Genomic DNA, 18,246 nt, shown 5'->3' with positions numbered 1-18,246 from the left:
ACCCTGATTTCTACAGCAAATCTGCCTACAGTCAGTCACAAAAGGTCAGTGCTAGACCACCTTTGGATGAGAGCCGGCTCAAGAAAACATCTTCACCTTCTTCACCATCTTCTCCATCTCCCCCTCCATCTTTAGTCAGGGGGAACAAAGACAGAGAGCACCAGTCAAGGTCTAAATTGATTGGGGCGGGTTCAGGAGCTATGATTGACACTAAAGAGCACCAGTCAAAGTCTAGATCAGTTGGGGTGGGATCAGGAGCTATGATTGACACTAAAGCCAACTTCTCACCTCAAATCACCATAGAGTCTGAGCAGCAAAGAGCCCCTGGTGTCCCCCAGGTAACAACGGGCTCAGAACAGGACTTCACCAAAGAGGAAAAGGCCCTGAAGCCCCAAAGCACCTCAGGAAAGGAATCTCGGTCTCACAAAGCTAGAAAAGACAGTTCTGGAAACTCAAGTGGAAGTGGACGTGCAAGTGCCCTTCGGCGCGCCACCAGTATGTTCACATTATACATGAATGAGGAACAGGACCATACTTCTCTGTTGTACCCTAAAAAGACACTGAATATTAGTCCTGTCCAGCCCAAGAGGACACAGGGTAGACGACAGAGTGCTGACAAGAACACACCTCCTGGTCCGAGGAGGTCCTCAAAATCATCAGACGAGTCTGAATCTCTGAACCCTCGCGCTCGGGCCTTTGTTCCCAGAGACTACCGCCATTACCTGGGGTTTACAGAGAAGACCAGTGTCCACACTGCTCTGGCCCCGGCAGCGAAGGAGCAGAGGGAGGCAGAAGGCCCGCCTGGAGCTGAACTTGACCTGAGTGGTGGCCTTGTCAGATCCAGCACCCTAGTGGGCTCAGAGGAGCGCTACATCAGGAGGAGCAGCAAGATAACCCAGCGCCCCATGGCCCTCTGGTCAAACCAGGGCAGCAATGACACCGGACGAGAGTCATCATTCAGTGCGTCTGAGAGAGCATCGAGCAGCACGTCTGAAACTTGGTCCAACTCCAGGACCAGTTCAAACCGTGAGTTTTGATGATCTACACGATAATGCCCTGTTGTTTTAGTACAAGTGTTATGTAACCTGTGATATATCATGAAAACATATAATAGTTATTTGTTTATCTGGGTTCCCTGTGAAGTCATCTTCTTGTAGATGTTTTTGTAGAGGAGGCAGCATCCAGGATGCAGTGTCCTTGTCTGGCTATATGTGTCAGTGTAAATAGAGTGTGTGCAGGTAATCAGCTGCCTGTGTTTCATTTGTGGGTTGAACGATATGCTTTTGTAACTTTATTGACATCACATGGTGCTCTGATAGAGCCAACAGCCTAGTAGCCAAGTTTTGCTTTGTTTGAGTTAGGCATTCCTGTTCAGGATACACCTAGAACTTTCTTGAGTTTACTTATATGAGTGTTGATATTTATAATATAGCCAGTAAAACAAATTATTTTCTACAACTTCAAACATATTTTTCTCTTCCAACTTAAAAACTCTAGAGACGCTTTGGCTATCTGTAAACAACATTATGAACACTTGCTCTTTCCATGACATAGACTAACCAGGTGAATCCAGGTGAAATCTATAATCCCTTATTAATGTCACTTGTTAAATCCACTTCAATCAGTGTAGATGAAGGGGACGAGACAGGATAAAGAAGGATTTTTAAGCCTCGAGACAATTGAGACATGAATTGTGTATGTGTGCCATTCGGAGGGTGAATTATTTAAGTGCCTTTGAACAGGGTATGGTAGTAGGTGCCAGGCGCACCGGTTTGTGTCAAGAACTGCAACGCTGCTGGGTTTTTCACTCTCAACAGTTTCCCATGTGTATCAAGAATGGTCCACCACCCAATGGACATCCAGCCAACATGGGCCAGCATCCCTGTGGAACGCTTTCGACACCTTGTAGAGTCCGTGCCCCAACTAATTGAGGCTGTTCTGACTGCAAAAGGGGGGAGGGGGAGGGGGGTGTAACTCATTATTAGGAAGGTGTTCTTAATGTTTTGTACACTCAGTGTAAATGATCAGTGTAAAGAGGCCACATATCATGTTTATTTTACATGTCTATGTGTGGTCTTTGTTGAAGGCATCTCCATGTACTGTATGAGCAACTCTTTCTCTGTCTGATATTTTAGGTGAAAATGATGATGAGGATCAGGACCCTGTACAGAAGGCATTGAAGAGAGCTCAGGCACGCCAACAAAATCTGGCCAAAAGTCTTGAGGATATCACAGCATCCATGCCACCACGTGAGAAATGTCCCTTGTCTCCTCAACCACTATACAAGCATTATAGTGGTGCTGTCAGGATGGCTCAGGTACCAGTATTAATGCATGTTGGGGTGAAAAAGTCATGCTGTCTTTGTTTTCCACCATTCCCTACAGGACAAGAAAGAAGACTAGCTCCCCTTGATGACTTCAGGCGAAGCAGTGATGGTTAAGATTTGTTTTGTACCTTTCTTGGACATTTTATTTGCCTTTGTGTCGATATTGGGTTAGACAGTTTATACCAAGTATAATGTAGAATACAGGCTTTTTATTCTATGTTGTAGAATGCTAGCATTGCTGGGTAATTCAATAGCTACAGTAAGTGATCTGTGATAAGGTTATGAGAGTATTATGGAACCTTAAACAATGAACCTCTCATCCCTCTCTCTGTTCTGTCCTCCCTCAGCATCCACCCTCCCCTCTCCCTCCTCATCCCTCTACTCTGACACTGAACATTTGAAGAAGATGAGCAAATCTGTTCCCTCGTTCCTGCAGAACGAGGTAAAGCCACAACAGCTTTATTCCATGCGAGCGCTTTAGGTCAAAGAACACTGTATGTCTATATGTGCACTGGGCATTCTAGCGCTGCAGTCTGTGTTCTAGAGCGATGGCAGAGACACTGACTCCGCCTCTGAGAACAGTTACCATGGAGGCAGGCGGAAGACGGGCAGATCTATGACTAACCTCAGCAGCTCCTCTGGCATGGCATCGGTGTCCTCTGTATGTTCACGTCACGCATGCCCTGCTAACACGCAACCACTGTTCACATTCCAAGCACGCACATTTTATGCCTAACCAAGCTTAACTGGCATTTTCTATTGCCAACTATCATGATTATACAATATTAACAGTCTTATTAAATCTCTTAATTGTTCCATTAACCACACATTTGATAGTTTTTCACATCATGATTTTAATGAGAACTGCCTGAAAGGCTATGGTTTTATGTAAACTGTTTAAAAGGTTTTAACTCTGTGTGTGTTAGCTGAGTGGCAGTGTGCTGACCATGTACAGTGGGGACTATGGAGGTGTGGAGGTGCAGGGGAACATCCAGTTCTCCATCAACTACGTTCAGAAGCTCAGGGAGTTCCACATCTTTGTGGCTCAGTGCCGAGACCTGGCCGCCGTCGACCCCAAGAGGGGCCGCTCTGACCCGTGAGTACAGTACCAACTATTATACTAGGCCCCTGATAGAACTCCTTATGGTCCCTGAATATTGGGAATTCCTAATATATAGCCTTGCTTTCTTATTTACTACTCCATGATTCATTGGACACTGCTGAAATACATGGTACTTTGTGTGTATGATTCTTGTGTTTCTTGTTGTAGGTATGTTAAAAGTTACCTGGTACCTGACAAAGCCAATCTAGGGAAGAGGAAAACATCTGTGAAGAAGAAGACTGTCAACCCCATTTTCAACGAGCTCCTCAGAGTAAGAGAGTTTCTAAAAACGTTATATGATTTAAGTTGAATAGAGAAATGTATGATTACACATAGATCAGGTCTGACATAAAGTGCTCTCTCTCCTGTTCCTTCATCAGTATCGGCTTCGTCTAGAGTACCTCCGAACTCAGACCCTCATTCTCTCCGTCTGGCACCACGACACCTTTGGCAGGAACAGTTTTCTGGGTGAGGTGGATGTGGACCTGTCCAAATGGGACTTTGGCCACACCCAGATGAACTACTTAGCGCTGAAATCCAGGGTAAGAAAACAACACACCTGCTTTGTCTGTGTACTGGTCTCATTCAAAATATTAATCTAAGACTGAAATCCATCTCTATGCTTTTGCTATTTATTTAAATGTCTGTGCGTGTTAGCATTCTGTGACATGACATGTTATATGTATATTGTGTGACATGACATGCTATACACAGTAGGTTGTGGAGGTGTAGTTTGGAGTGTGTCCAGTGAGGTGGTGGTGCTATATAGTAAATTGGGGTGTTCTCACTGTACTCTCTGTGCTGACTGTCTCCCCCTGGTCTCCTCAGCCCACCTCCAGTCTGCAGCCCTCAGATGACAGAGGGGAGATGAAACTGGCCATACGCTTCCTGCCTCAAGTCTCCCACAGTAAGAGTCTGCATGCCTCACATGTCTTAACCGTCACCAGTGTCTATAAGCAATTTATTAAATAGAAAAGGTATATTTTATCAAGAAAATGTGTTGCTTTCGGTAACTAGTTACCATACATTAAAATATTACTTTTGTGCAATAGAAAGATACAGTGTACACAAGTTCACTGAATCATGCTTGATTCTGACCACTAGGCCCAGGCAAGGATCCCCCCTCTAACAAAGGTGAGGTTCACATTTGGGTGAAAGACTGCAAGAACCTTCCCCTCATCAGAGGGGCCACCATCGACCCATATGTAAAGTGGTACGTACAACACATGCCATAAATAATATCAACATTTGAAATGTATGAATTGCTAAATATGATCAAGGACAACTACAGCATCTGGGGAGAACAGAAAATGTGGAGGCCTATCATAAGACATATCCCCTTCTTAGCCTCAATTTCCAGCCTTTCACATTTACTTTGTAATATTTCTGAAACAATTGCCTGACTTGTGAGACTGCCTGACTCCTCCGTAGCTTCGTGCTCCCGGACACAAGCAGAAAGAGTCGTCAGAAGACGCGGGTGCTGAGGAGGACGGTGGAGCCGGTGTTTAACCACACCATGGTGTACGACGGCTTCAGACAGGATGACCTGAAGGAGGCCTGCGTGGAGCTGACCGTGTGGGACCGTGACAAGCTGGCCAGTAACCTCCTAGGGGGTCTAAGACTGGGGCCTGGCACAGGTACTAATGGACTATTCTATTATATGATTTTATATTATATTATAGATTTCTCCACAGAAACACAGGTACTGAACATCCATTTTATTCCATTGACTTCACTGGCTAAGCCTAGGTTCTCTCCATCTCTCTCTACAGGCAGAAGTTATGGGGCGGTGGTGAATTGGATGGACTCGAATGCTGATGAGGTAGCTCTATGGGAACGAATGATGATCTCTCCAAACGAATGGGTGGAGGATGTGCTGCCACTGAGAATGCTGACCACAGCAAAGACTGTGCTGAAATGAGAACGACTCTGAGAGAAAGTCTTCAACCTGCCACAGTTCAAATAACTTTGTTGCGTTTTGTGTTATATACTTTACATGTGATGTGTAATCTAGAATAATCAAATACATTTTATATTGAAATATTTAGGAATGAAGAAGCACTTGTAAAAATCAACTGAACAAGTTGATGATCAAATTTAATTTCATGTTATATTAATAATCATCATACAACCCAAATATTATTATTATCAGCCAAAACACACTTATTTTCTGTGTTTAATCCTCAATTTCAACAAGTTTACTCACTCCATTATTTATATTTGATATGACAATTTTCCATGACATGAATGTACATCCTAACATTATTAACCACAATTAAAGAATGTGCAATGATGAGTATTCAGAGTTTTGATTAGTGTCCAGAAGAAGTGAAGAGTTTTAGTAGATCTGTGGTCTGTCTGTGTGTGATGGTGATGTACAGTCTACTCTGTACCCATCTCTTCAAATATCACTGTCTGTATAATGGCCCTCACATGTGACTTTGTACGTGGTGTGCCAGATCACTTTGGGCAGAAAGCACTGAGCGCTCCGGATCACCAGCCCCACCTGGTGGACAGACACACAAACAGCAGGCACTATTATTTTACCATACATGGTCAGGAAATGGTTGCTTTGGGAACCTATGACTGATTTTCATTATTTTCAAACTGTTGGTAACATTCTGGAATGGGATGTTTTAGCAAAAAAAAAAAGCCTAATACATTTTTTTTCATTACCTGTATTGAGAGTAACTGAATTTATGTCCTACTGTATGTGAGGACGTCTCATAGAATTATGGTTCTCTTCCCGTAACACACAACCAACCACAGAGTGAGATTCAGAGCTGTAGCATAATATATCATATGTAGCATAATATACAATATGTTATAATATAATATCTTATATATAATATATATATTATGTATGTTAATTATAATCTCTACATCTTGGTGAGTGTTCCCAGGTGATGACATAAGTGGTCAGTGAGACAGGGCTGGTTGCTCATTAACTCCATGGCACTGGAGAAGCAGAGGGAGGTACAGAGCTGGGCCAGCGTGTCACTGCAGTGCAGCTGACGGTCTATCTTCACCGTCTCAAAGGACCTCACCCTCACGTCTGGCTCCCAGCCTTCCCTCAGAGTGTACAGGGAACAGGTGCACCTGAGCCAGGGCAGTGGAGCGAGAGATCAACAGCGTCCCAAATGGCATCCTATTCCCTATATAGTGCATTACTATTGACCAGGGCCCTGGTCAAAAGTAGTGCACTAAAAACGGAATATGGTGCCATTTGGGATGCAGACCATGAGTCATAGGGGTAAATATAAGTACTGTATGAAACTGTTAGTGGCAGAGCCGTAGAGCTATATGCATGCCCTTATCTAGAAGTTTCCCACAGTGCAATACTGTACAGTACAACACAGTACAATTTTCGTACATTAGTGTATGCCACCCCCTTCTACATTTTGAATTGCTTTACATGTTTGCCACCTACGGGATAATATATTAACTGTTTTTGGAAAGTGTTTTGATGACCTTGCCTCTTTTTTTATGCCCAAAAAGTCCATTAGCTCCTTTTTCTCTTTGTGGGTTTGAAGGGTAATTTGTCTCTTCCACATCTTTATCAATTTCCTGGCAGACCAAAGCCAGCAGGAGTCCAGCCAAGACAAGCCCTGGCAGTCAACCAGGTACACACACACAAAGAGAATCCATGTCTGTACATATCAAACCAAAAGTGTGTGTTAGACAACTGATGGATGTGAGAAGTTAGATTGAAGTACTAGCAGTCTGTTACCAAAATGATACTTAGCTATGCTTCTGGTTTAGGTTTTCTTTAGACTTTCCACTTGTTCCTTGACTGAACTAATATTGTATTTAGGATACTGAATATACAGAAACCAAAAGATAGGTGCCAGGTGAAATTGCTTAAATAAGACAAATAGTCAAAATAATTACCTGTGTAGGTCCTTGTCAACATGCTGCTCTTTTGTCTTATTGCACAAAGGGAGCACATTCTCTATAACCAAGCTGAAGCTGCACTTGAACATTTGTATGATACATCTGCATAACCACCCAACCAAGACATCCATGATACTCTCCCCAGTGACAGTTCACGACTGCTTTCCCAGTAATACAGCACCCATTGTCACAAAATACAAGATAGGAGAATCGAACTAGTAGAACTACTCTTAGGTAAAGGCCTAAACTATTGTTGCCACCCACTGGGGAGCCAGGCCCAGCCAATCAGAATGAGTTTTTCCCCACAAAAGGGCTTTATTACAAACGGAAATACTCCTCAGCACCACCCCCACCCCCCCTCAGACAACATGCAGGTGAAGAAGCGGGATGTGGAGGTCCTGGGCTGGCGTGGTTATACGTGGTCTGCAGTTGTGAGGCCGGTTGGACGTACTGCCAAATTAGCAGTCAGCATGCCAATTGCACGCTCCCTCCAAACTTGAGACATCTGTGCCATTGTGTTGTGTGACAAAACTGCACATTTTAAAGTGGCCTTTTATTGTCCCCAGCACAAGGTGCACCTGTGTAATGATCATGCTGTTTAATCAGCTTCATGATAAGGTGGATGCATTATTTTAGCAAAGGAGAAATGCTCACTAACAGGGATTTAAACAAATGTGTGCAAAACATTTGAGAACATTTGTCTCCTGAGTGGCGCAGTGGTCTAAGGCACTGCATCGCAGTGCTAACTGTGCCACTAGAGATCCTGGTTCGAATCCAGGCTCTGTCGCAGCCGGCCGCGACCGGGAGACTCATGGGCGGCGCACAATTGGCCCAGCGTCGTCCAGGGTAAGGGAGGGAATGGCCGGCAGGGATGTAGCTCAGTTGATAGAGCATGGCGTTTGCAACGCCAGGGTTGTGGGTTTGTTTCCCACGGGGGGCCAGTATAAAAAAATATGTATTCACTAACTGTAAGTCGCTCTGGATAAGAGCGTCTGCTAAATGACTAAAATGTAAAATTAGAGAAATAAGCTTTTTGAACATTTCTGGGATTTTTTATTTCAGCTCATGAAACATGGGACCAACACTTTACATGTTGCGTTTATATTTTTGTTCAGTGTACTTTAATACGAATCTGTCAAGCAAGTGCATACAACATTTGTTCTGGCCTTTAGCTATCATACAAAATTTACTTTGACTATTAGTCAGCTATCATACAAAAGATTCTTACAAACATCTGTACATGCCGTATTTATGAACTATACATTTAGGTGTGTAGAAGATGATTACCTCTAGTACCCTGCTGCCACTTTATTACAATTATTAATGCTATGTTTCTGTAACATTATGCATTAAATGTTGCTTAATACTTTCTCACTAACGTGTATAACATTGTAATCCATGAACTAAGAACTAACCATCCTTTACTTATGAACTGAGAACTAACCATCCTGTACTCATGTTACTGAGAACTAACCATTCTTTACTCATGAACTGAGAACTAACCATTCTTTACTCATGAACTGAGAACTAACCATCCTTTACTCATTAATTGAGAACTAACCATCCTTTACTCATGAATTTAAAACTAACCATCCTTTGCTCATTTGACTCATAACCTGCCACTGTATCATGTCTTCACAACAGCTGTCTACGTGCTCTGGGGACGTAAAGTACCCCACAGAGTGTTAGCTAGGAGTCTGGTCCCAGTCTTCAGCCATGTCAGGAGATACGGTGTCCCTGGTCCTAGACCACATCTCATTGGAAGATTGATAACCTTCTCCTCCTCAGGAACAGACCAATGAACAGGGCCATGGAGAGACAGATCACATCCAGCACTGCAGTACTGACGGCCACATGGCCCGTTGGGCTTTGTCACGCCCTGACTCTGAGGACTTGTATTTGTTGAGTCAGGGTGTGTATTTTCTGTGTTGTGTTTGCTATGTCGATGTTCTATGTTTAAGATCTAGAATGTGTAGATCTATGTTGGCCTGTGTGGTTCCCAATCAGAGGCAGCTGTTGCTCGTTGTCTCTGATTGGGGACCATACTTAGGCAGCCTGTTGGCACCAGTTAGTTGTGGGATCTTGTTCCGTGTAAGGTATGTTGTTTGTATGCTACCTTGGACTTCACGTTTCGTTTGTGGTTTTGTCGTGTGTTGTATGCTTATCACGCTGCGCCTTGATCTGTCCCGTGTGTAAATGAACGTGACAGAAGATCCCACCAAAATAGGACCATGCAGCGTGTTCAGGAGCAAACGCCGGGAATTAATCAGGAGGTTACTTTAGTAGATGTCCTCCTCGGTTGGGGGAGAATTACGGAGGAGGAGGCCGTCCGCTACCGGAAGGCGATGAAGGAGGATGCCCAGGTAGGAGAGGTGAAACGGCGCCAACAGTGCCGACGACGGAGACCCAAGAGGCAACCCCAATAAATGTTTGGGGGGGGGGGGGCACACGGTGTGGACGACGAGGCAGCAGGAGGCAGCGACAGGGCGATTCTGCAGGTTAGGAGAGGAGGCCACCAGGTTACGGGGGCTATTGGTTCAGAGGGAGCAGGAGTTATTTGGTCAGAGGGAGGAGCTACAGGAGGCTATAAGGGAGAAGGAGAGTGTAGAGGCACGGCGAGAGGAGCTGGTTAGGCAGCAGAAGGAGCGGGGGTTTATAAGGGAACCCAGTCCCGCTCCTCGCACCAAGCAAGTGGTGCGTGTCGCCAGTCCGGTCCGGCCCGTTCCTGATCCCCGCACTAAGTCAGTGGTGCGTGTTCCCAGTATGGCCCAACCCATTCCTGCTTCCCGCACAAGGCCAGTGGTGTGTGTTCCCAGTACGGTCCGGCCCGTTCCTGCTCCCCGCACTAAGCCAGTGGTGCGTGTTCCCAGTACGGCCCGACCCGTTCCTGCTCCCCGCACTAAGCCAGTGGTGCGCGTCGCCAGCCCGGTCCGGCCTGTTCCTGTCCCTCGCACCAAACCGGTGGTGTGCGTCGCCAGCCCGGTCCGGCCTGTTCCTGTCCCTCGCACCAAGCCAGTGGTGCGCGTCGCCAGCCCGGTCCGGCCTGTTCCTGGCCCTCGCACCAAGCCAGTGGTGCGCGTCGCCAGCCCGGTCCGGACTGTTCTTGCCCCTCGCACCAAGCCAGTGGTGCGCGTCGCCAGCCCGGTCCGGCCTGTTCCTGACCCTCGCACCAAGCCAGTGGTGTGCGTCGCCAGCACGGTCCGGCCTGTTCCTGTCCCTCGCACCAAGCCAGTGGTGCGCGTCGCCAGCCCGGTCCGGCCTGTTCCTGTCCCTCGCACCAGGCCAGTGGTGCGCGTCGCCAGCCCGGCCCGGCCTGTTCCTGCCCCTCGCACCAAGCCAGTGGTGCGCGTCACCAGCCCGGTCCGGCCTGTTCCTGTCCCTCGCACCAAGCCAGTGGTGCGCGTCGCCAGCCCGGCCCGGCCCGTTCCTGCTCCCCGCACCAAGCCAGTGGTGCGCGTCGTCAGCCTGGTCCGGCCCGTTCCTGCTCCCCGCACCAAGCCAGTGGTGCGTGTGTCCAGTCCGGCACGGCCCGTGCCTGTTCCACCGGTGCCTGGTCCGGCACCGGTCAGCCGCTCCACTCCGGAGCCAGAGCAGTCCGCTCCACCGGTGCCTGTGCCAGCTCCGGTCAGCGGTTCCACTCCGGAGCCAGAGCAGTTCGATCCACCGTCGTCGGGTCCAGCTCCAGTCAGCGGTTCCAGTCCAGATCCAGACGTCAGCCCCTCTCCAGGTTCGGGGTCTCCCACACCAGGGTCCAGACAGGGCTTGGTACGTCGTGGGAGGAAGGAGAGGGGAAGCAGCGCGCCGAGGTCCAGACCAGACCAGGGGCGCAACAGGGAGGTGGAGAGTAAGTGGTGGTCACGCCCGGAGCCGGATCCGCCTCCGAGGCGGAATGCCCACCCGGCCCCTACCCTGTTATGTTTATGTGGCGCGGTCGGAGTCCGCACCTTTGGGGGGGGGTACTGTCACGCCCTGACTCTGAGGACTTGTATTTGTTGAGTCAGGGTGTGTATTTTCTGTGTTGTGTTTGCTATGTCGATGTTCTATGTTTAAGATCTAGAATGTGTAGATCTATGTTGGCCTGTGTGGTTCCCAATCAGAGGCAGCTGTTGCTCGTTGTCTCTGATTGGGGACCATACTTAGGCAGCCTGTTGGCACCAGTTAGTTGTGGGATCTTGTTCCGTGTAAGGTATGTTGTTTGTATGCTACCTTGGACTTCACGTTTCGTTTGTGGTTTTGTCGTGTGTTTATTCGTTTAAATAAACATGTATGCTTATCACGCTGCGCCTTGGTCCGTCCCGTGTGTAAACAAACGTGACAGGCTTCTCTGGGACTGGGAGGAGACTGTTGGAGGGGCAGAAAGGAGGGATATATCAACATACTGTAGCCAATGAGTGCATTTATTTTATTTTATTGAAAGCCATAGGCCTTGATGACTGTGATTATCAAGGGCAGCTTGGGAGAATTTCTTACATTGTGAAGCTGTTGGAAGACCAGTAGCAGAGGGAAACAGAATAAGATGGTCAAGAATGAAATGACTTACATTGCAATCCATTTAATTACTCATACTGCATGAGCAATGAGGTGACTAATCAATTTCACTCTCATCAAGTGTCATTCATTCATGTCTGGTATATCATTAATGTTTGCTATCATATCACACCACTGGTCCAGTGGTACAGTACGGCCGCACCGTCGTCCACTTTGGTCTTAATGGGTCCGGAGGAGATTGTGGCCTGGTCGTTAGTCAACACTCCCTGGGCTTCTCTCTTTCTCCTGGAGGAACCTGAACAGTTCTGGGATCAAACAGGCAGAGTTCAGACAGGAAGTCAGTTTTCATTTCCTATTGGTTTGAAACGTTTGTCTATTCAGTTGGATAAGCTTAGAATATCATAGGGTTGTCTCAGAAATTAGGGTTCTTCAGAGCAGAGGGCAATATAGTCTGGGAAACCCAGACTCTAGGCAACAGGTGTTAAGCTAGAACATTCTAACATTGTTGTAGGCAACCCGGATGTCTAGAGAGACCAACGGCAATATGGTGAATGTGATTGTGACTGCCACAATGTACTATCGTAAAATGTTTAGTTTTGTTTCTCTGAGTGAAGGCAGTGACCTGTGTGTTATTTTCTAATTGTTGATACTGACGGGCAGTAAGGACGAGCAGGAGGACACCTCACAGAGTCGGGTGACACAGTGCAGGTAGAAAGTGGAGACGGTCATGTTCTTGTGTTCAATGAAACTTCTCAAAGGAGAAGTGTGCATTCTGAGACGCTCCGTTCAACTCGACCCTGGTTTGTCCATCACATGTACACCTTCGATGAGACAAGAGTTATGAGTCATACACATACTGTACACATACACAAATTAGGCGTGACCAGAAACCAAAAATGCTTCAGGTTTAGTTACAGAGTTATCATAAATCTATAGAAATGAAACTGGGTGAACAATACTGTAGAGCCACATACTCAGAGTACTGACGAAGCTGCCGTTAATGTCCCTCACTGCAAGACTCACACCCAATCTGTGGACAATCAAGGGGATGGAATGTTTCAGAGACACATACTGTACATGGTTTACACTCAATAATGAACAGGCTGTTTGAGTCATTAGACAAAATGATGCTGAATTCGACTGGGAGTTACAGTAGAGTAGGTGGTGAATTGAAGTACTCACACTGCCACTTTACTGTTGTTGACCAGATACTGCAGAGGGTAGCGACAGGAGAACATGTACATCATCTGCTGGCGGTAGGTGACAATGGCCGCACTGGGGTCCAACGAGTTGATGATGCCAGATATATTAACAAACTGGACATTTGAGAAGTCAGAAAATAACCCAGTCCCAACTTCATTGGTTATCTGGAGTCAAGACAAAGAGATTCAAAACACCCAGCTTAGAACAATAGGGGCAACTCGACGAATCAAATACTAATTTTGTCTCACCATAATTAACCAAGCAGGTAAATACATTCCTGTAATTGATTTACCCTGAATGTGTTGGAGCAGACAGCCACAGCATCAGCAGTTATTGACAGATTGAATTTCAGGATCGGAGGGTCAACGTTCCAGTCAGGTTTTCCATTGCACTCTGGGAGGATGAACTGTGTGTTGAGGGCCATCAGGGTTTCATTGTATCCACAAAGTAGACTGGGCATAACAAGATACTCAACTCCATAACCTCAGTACCACAGGTCATTGTTATGTCCGAGTTCACTGGGAAAGACCAGAGATATGAACCATTAGATAAGACAAAGGAATAGCGCACAATGTGGTACAATAGTAATACTGTAATACTATAATAGTAATTACCTGACAGTTTGGTGATGTTGATGTGTGTGAAAAGTTTGTTTTATCATCACCCTAACCTGAAATAAGAGGGGATGGAAGTACTTGTATCAGCTGAGCAGTGTATTCACTAACTTGGTGGTCTGAATGTCGAGTGCATGTTGCAAAAAGTGCTGGGTGTCTGGGCCTCGCTCCACAGAATCAGGCCAAACTGGCACACAAGCAGGGGAAGCCACATTGTTCTCAGTCTGCAAGTACAAGACACACCACAACGAGGACCACGGCATTCACCAACCTCTTCTGAGGCCATTATCTGAAAAAACATCACACATCAATATGACTTTGTCTATAAACTCACAATCCACTTTTGAAAAGGCTAGCCAATTACAAAATCACAAATAAACAGGAAATTAGATTTTATGGAATAATCTTGCATTGATAGATTAAAGACAAACACACTTCTTACATTTGTGCACTAATTAAAGCACACATTTGTATGCATCTATTATTAAGAAAATAAACAAATATTTATTCTGGTTGATGACATTCCAGTGATATGGCCCCAAAAATGATTTGTCAAAGACTCACCTGTAAGTGTTCATCTTACTTTTCTTTATCTCTGTCCCCTGCTCCCTGTATTTATACTGGCCTCCTTAGGAGCAGAGGGGCGTGAGAGCAAATATAGTAACATGAGATGTGGATGTTCAGAAACATCTCACTACTGTATGTTGTTGTATTTTCAACATTAATACATTTTTCATATTTTGGCAATGATCTCTGTCAGTAGACATACCTACAATGTTGCTTTAGAATGCAAGACTAAAATGATTTATCAACATGGGGTGAAATTAAGGACACAGATGCACTTTAAAGTCAGACAATTTCATTACATATCCTCTGACAGTAATTGTATGATTTTGTGTTGATTAAAGCCAATTGACTTCAACAGAGTTGTGCATACGAGAAATACTGCCACAAGATGAGCTCAGTGCTCAAGGAACAACTTGATGACATAATTCATGTAATTTTCTACCTGTCTCAATTGAGTTACAATCAAGTCCACACCAAGCACATACTGTCCATGGGAGCGGGAGACGTGATGGTAGGTGGGATGGAAGGTGCAATTATGAAGGTGTGAATAGCCATTAATGGTGTTATGTAAGGACTACATAATGAATAGTCTCGGACATAATCTAATAAGCACATTCAATTCAAGTATATATATTAAGTACATTAAGTACATCTAAATTGTATGTAGAAAATCTTTCAATTCTCTCCCTGTTCAGGAAAAAAAGACACACCTATTGGAGAGAGAGCCAGGGTCTTTTGTGTGGCACCCCAACATAATAATATAATATGCCATTTAGCAGACGCTTTTATCCAAAGCGACTTACAGTCATGCGTGCATACATTTTTGTGTATGGGTGGTCCCGGGGATCGAACCCACTACCTTGGCGTTACAAGCACCGTGCTCTACCAGCTGAGCTACAGAGGACATGAAAGGGACATCTAACTTTCCTGGATCCCCCAGTGACAGCACTACAACAGCCTGTATGAGAACAGCCCAATAAAAACGCATGTTAGATTACTCTTGAGGTATCCAATGATAAATGTCAGTTTTGATCTCACCTTTGTTGTCTAAAAATCTATTTTTCTCAAAGGCATGCCATTGGTGTTGTTTATGTAGGCCTAGATATTTTTCTACCATTACATAAGAACCATAAACAAACAACACATATATAGCACTGCCACCATCATGTATCTTTCAGTATTTTTCATCCATAATCTAAAGGGTTCTCTGATAACGGCACTCTTCCCTGCAGCTATGCTTAGCACTATTTCTTCTTTCTCTGCAGGCTTTCTCTAACAACCTCTTCCAGGCCAGACACAAAGGCCAATTGGCAACAATTGTTCAGTGAGGCAACCTCTTTAGCTAAATTCCAACCTTTCACAGAGTGATTCTCTCTCTCTCTCTCTCTCTCTCTCTCTCTCTCTCTCTCTCTCTCTCTCTCTCTCTCTCTCTCTCTCTCTCTCCCATCTGACTCACAGGGGTGTGTCAGGGTTTCTGCTGAGCTGTCCTTTATCAATGAATGTATTTCTTCCACAGTACAACAAGCACAGCTCCCCTGTGCCAGTAAACTATACTTCACACCTCCCATTGGAGCAGGGACATTTGATACAAGCAGATGGCAGGAGAAGAGACAAAGCAAGAATGTGTTCTCTGCTCTCATCTCATGTACTCTAGTTCCCCTGTTCCATTTCATCCAAGCACAAACAACATGAGCAATGGACAAACAAACCCCACATAGCAACAGGGGACTGTTTACATCTGTTTACATTTACTTGGCTTGCTTCGGTTCCTTTTTCATGACAACTGACCGTTCGAACAGTAGAAAAACGATAAATATAATTTATTCAGTACAGTGTCATTAATTATATAAAACCAGACTCACATTGTGTTGATATGTAAAATGCAATGCATATTACATTTGCATGGTAGGCATATGCTCTATGCTGGCAGTATAAATTAAACTAAAGTGTAAGACCATGAGAGCTGAAAAGTGTACAGGGTCATTCCAGGAAATGAGTGCCTTTTGCGTCCCTTTGATATTTTAAGTATAAATTGTGCACAAATATTGAATTTTAAAAGCCTGTTATATTAAATGAAGTGCCCTTTAATATTGACCACATGGCATGGAAAATTCAATAAATCTGAAAAGACTTGCAAAAGTGCAACATTTCTCCATTTTGTCATGTCCCTCTGTGCATCCTCTGTGACTTCGAGTAAGATTTTCACCCACAAAGGTGCGGACTCCGACCGCACAACATAAACATAACAGGGTAGGGGCCGGGTGGGCATTCCGCCTCGGAGGCGGTTCCGGCTCGGGGCGTGACGACCTCTCACTCTCCGCCTCCCTGTTGCGCCCCTGGTCTGGTCTGGACCTCGGCGCGCTACTTCCCCTCTCCTTCCTACCACGATACGCCAGGCCCTGTCTGGACCCTGGTGTGGGAGAACCCGAACCTGGAGAGGGGCTGATGTCATGGTCTGGACTGGAGCCGCTGACCGGAGCTGGACTAGGCACCGGTGGAGCGGACTGCTCTGGCTCTGGAGTGGAGCCGCTGACCGGAGCTGGATCAGGCACCGGTGGAGCGGACTGCTCTGGCTCCGGAGTGGAGCAGCTGACCGGAGCAGGTTCAGGCACCGGTGGAGCGGACTGCTCTGGCTCCGGAGTGGAGCAGCTGACCGGAGCTGGACTTGACCCCGGTGGAGCGGACTGCTCTGGCTCCGGAGTGGCGCAGCTGACCGGAGCTGGATCAGGCACCGGTGGAGCGGACTGCTCTGGCTCCGGAGTGGAGCCGCTGACCGGAGCTTGACTGGACCCCGGTGGAGCGGACTGCTCTGGCTCCGGAGTGGCCCAGCTGACCGGAGCTGGATCAGGCACCGGTGGAGCGGACTGCTCTGGCTCCGGAGTGGAGCAGCTGACCGGAGCTGGATCAGGCACCGGTGGAGCGGACTGCTCTGGCTCCGGAGTGGAACAGCTGACCGGCACTGGATCAGGCACCGGTGGAGCGGACTGCTCTGGCTCCGGAGTGGCGCAGCTGACCGGACCTGGACCTGGCACCGGTGGAGCGGACTGCTCTGGCTCCGGAGTGGAGCAGCTGACCGGAGCTGGATCAGGCACCGGTGGAGCGGGCACGGGCCGTGCCGGACTGGACAAACGCACCACTGGTCTGGTGCGAGGAGCAGGCACGGGCCGGACCGGAATTGGAACACGCACCACTGGCTTGGTGCGATGGACAGGAACGGGCTGGGCCGGACTGGCGACCGCACCACTGGCTTGGTGCGAGGAGCAGGAGCAGGAACAGGCCGGGCCGGACTGGCGACGCGCACCACTGGCTTGGTGCGAGGAGCAGGAACAGGCCGGGCTTGCGACGCGCACCACTGGCTTGGTGCGAGGAGCAGGACGGGCCGGGCCGGACTGGCGACGCGCACCACTATCTTGGTGCGAGGAGCAGGAACAGGCCGGGCTGGTGACGCGCACCACTGGCTTGGTGCGAGGAGCAGGAACGGGCCGGACCGGACTGTGAAGGCGGACTGGAGGTCTGGAGCGGAGAGCTGGCACAACCCGTCCTGGCTGGCTGCCCACTTTCGCACTACACGTGCGGGGCGCTGGCACAGGACGCACTGGACTGTGCAAGCGCACTGGCGATACCGTTCGTAGAACTGCCGCAGGATATGCGGGACCGAGGAGGCGTACTGGAGACCAGGAGCGTTGAGCCGGCACACCCCATCCTGGCTGGATGCCCATCTTCACACGGCACGTGCGTGGTGCAAGCACAGGACGTACAGGACTGTGCCAGCGCACTGGCGACACAGTACGTAGCTCCGCATAACACGGAGCTTGCCCAGTCATACGCTTCCTCGCGTGAGTACGGGGAGTTGGCTCTGCTCTAACCCTAGGCTCCGCCAACCACCCTGTGTGCCCCCCCAAAAAAATTTCTTGGGGCTGCTTCTCAGGCTTCCTCCTCGACCGGCCTCCTCCGTGTTGCCGTTGCTCCTCTCCTGCCTGGGCATCTACCTTAGCCCATGGTCCTTTCCCCGCGAATATCTCCTCCCATGACCACAAATTGGCCACCTGTGA

At 47.4% G+C, this 18,246-nt stretch overlaps 1 protein-coding gene and 1 pseudogene across 2 annotated transcripts; one reads left to right on the top strand and one right to left on the bottom strand.

The window, feature by feature from the left end:
• Positions 1 to 239: 239 nt before the first annotated feature.
• Positions 240 to 5,725, top strand: LOC311101736 (synaptotagmin-like protein 2). The gene is made up of 12 exons (XM_084142915.1): positions 240 to 1,026; positions 2,136 to 2,249; positions 2,385 to 2,435; positions 2,674 to 2,768; positions 2,871 to 2,987; positions 3,253 to 3,422; positions 3,597 to 3,699; positions 3,809 to 3,970; positions 4,257 to 4,335; positions 4,533 to 4,641; positions 4,860 to 5,065; positions 5,201 to 5,725. The coding sequence occupies exons 1-12, from the start codon at positions 261 to 263 to the stop codon at positions 5,347 to 5,349; spliced, it is 2,121 nt and encodes a 706-aa protein (XP_083999041.1). The 5' UTR covers positions 240 to 260; the 3' UTR covers positions 5,350 to 5,725.
• A 582-nt stretch (positions 5,726 to 6,307) lies between these two features.
• On the bottom strand, positions 6,308 to 14,686 carry LOC311101955 (zona pellucida-like domain-containing protein 1; annotated as a pseudogene). Its single transcript has 8 exons — positions 14,680 to 14,686; positions 14,192 to 14,255; positions 13,739 to 13,851; positions 13,306 to 13,531; positions 12,993 to 13,177; positions 12,465 to 12,840; positions 12,000 to 12,115; positions 6,308 to 6,527 (listed from the first exon to the last, which is right to left on the bottom strand). The product of its transcript is annotated as a zona pellucida-like domain-containing protein 1 (transcript).
• Between the last annotated feature and the right edge of the window lie 3,560 nt (positions 14,687 to 18,246).

This window comes from Coregonus lavaretus (assembly GCF_964263955.1).
Source record: "Coregonus lavaretus genome assembly, chromosome: 26".
Taxonomy (NCBI): domain Eukaryota; kingdom Metazoa; phylum Chordata; class Actinopteri; order Salmoniformes; family Salmonidae; genus Coregonus; species Coregonus lavaretus.
Note: the sequence above shows the minus strand (reverse complement) of the source record. Positions and strands in the feature narration are given on the sequence as shown.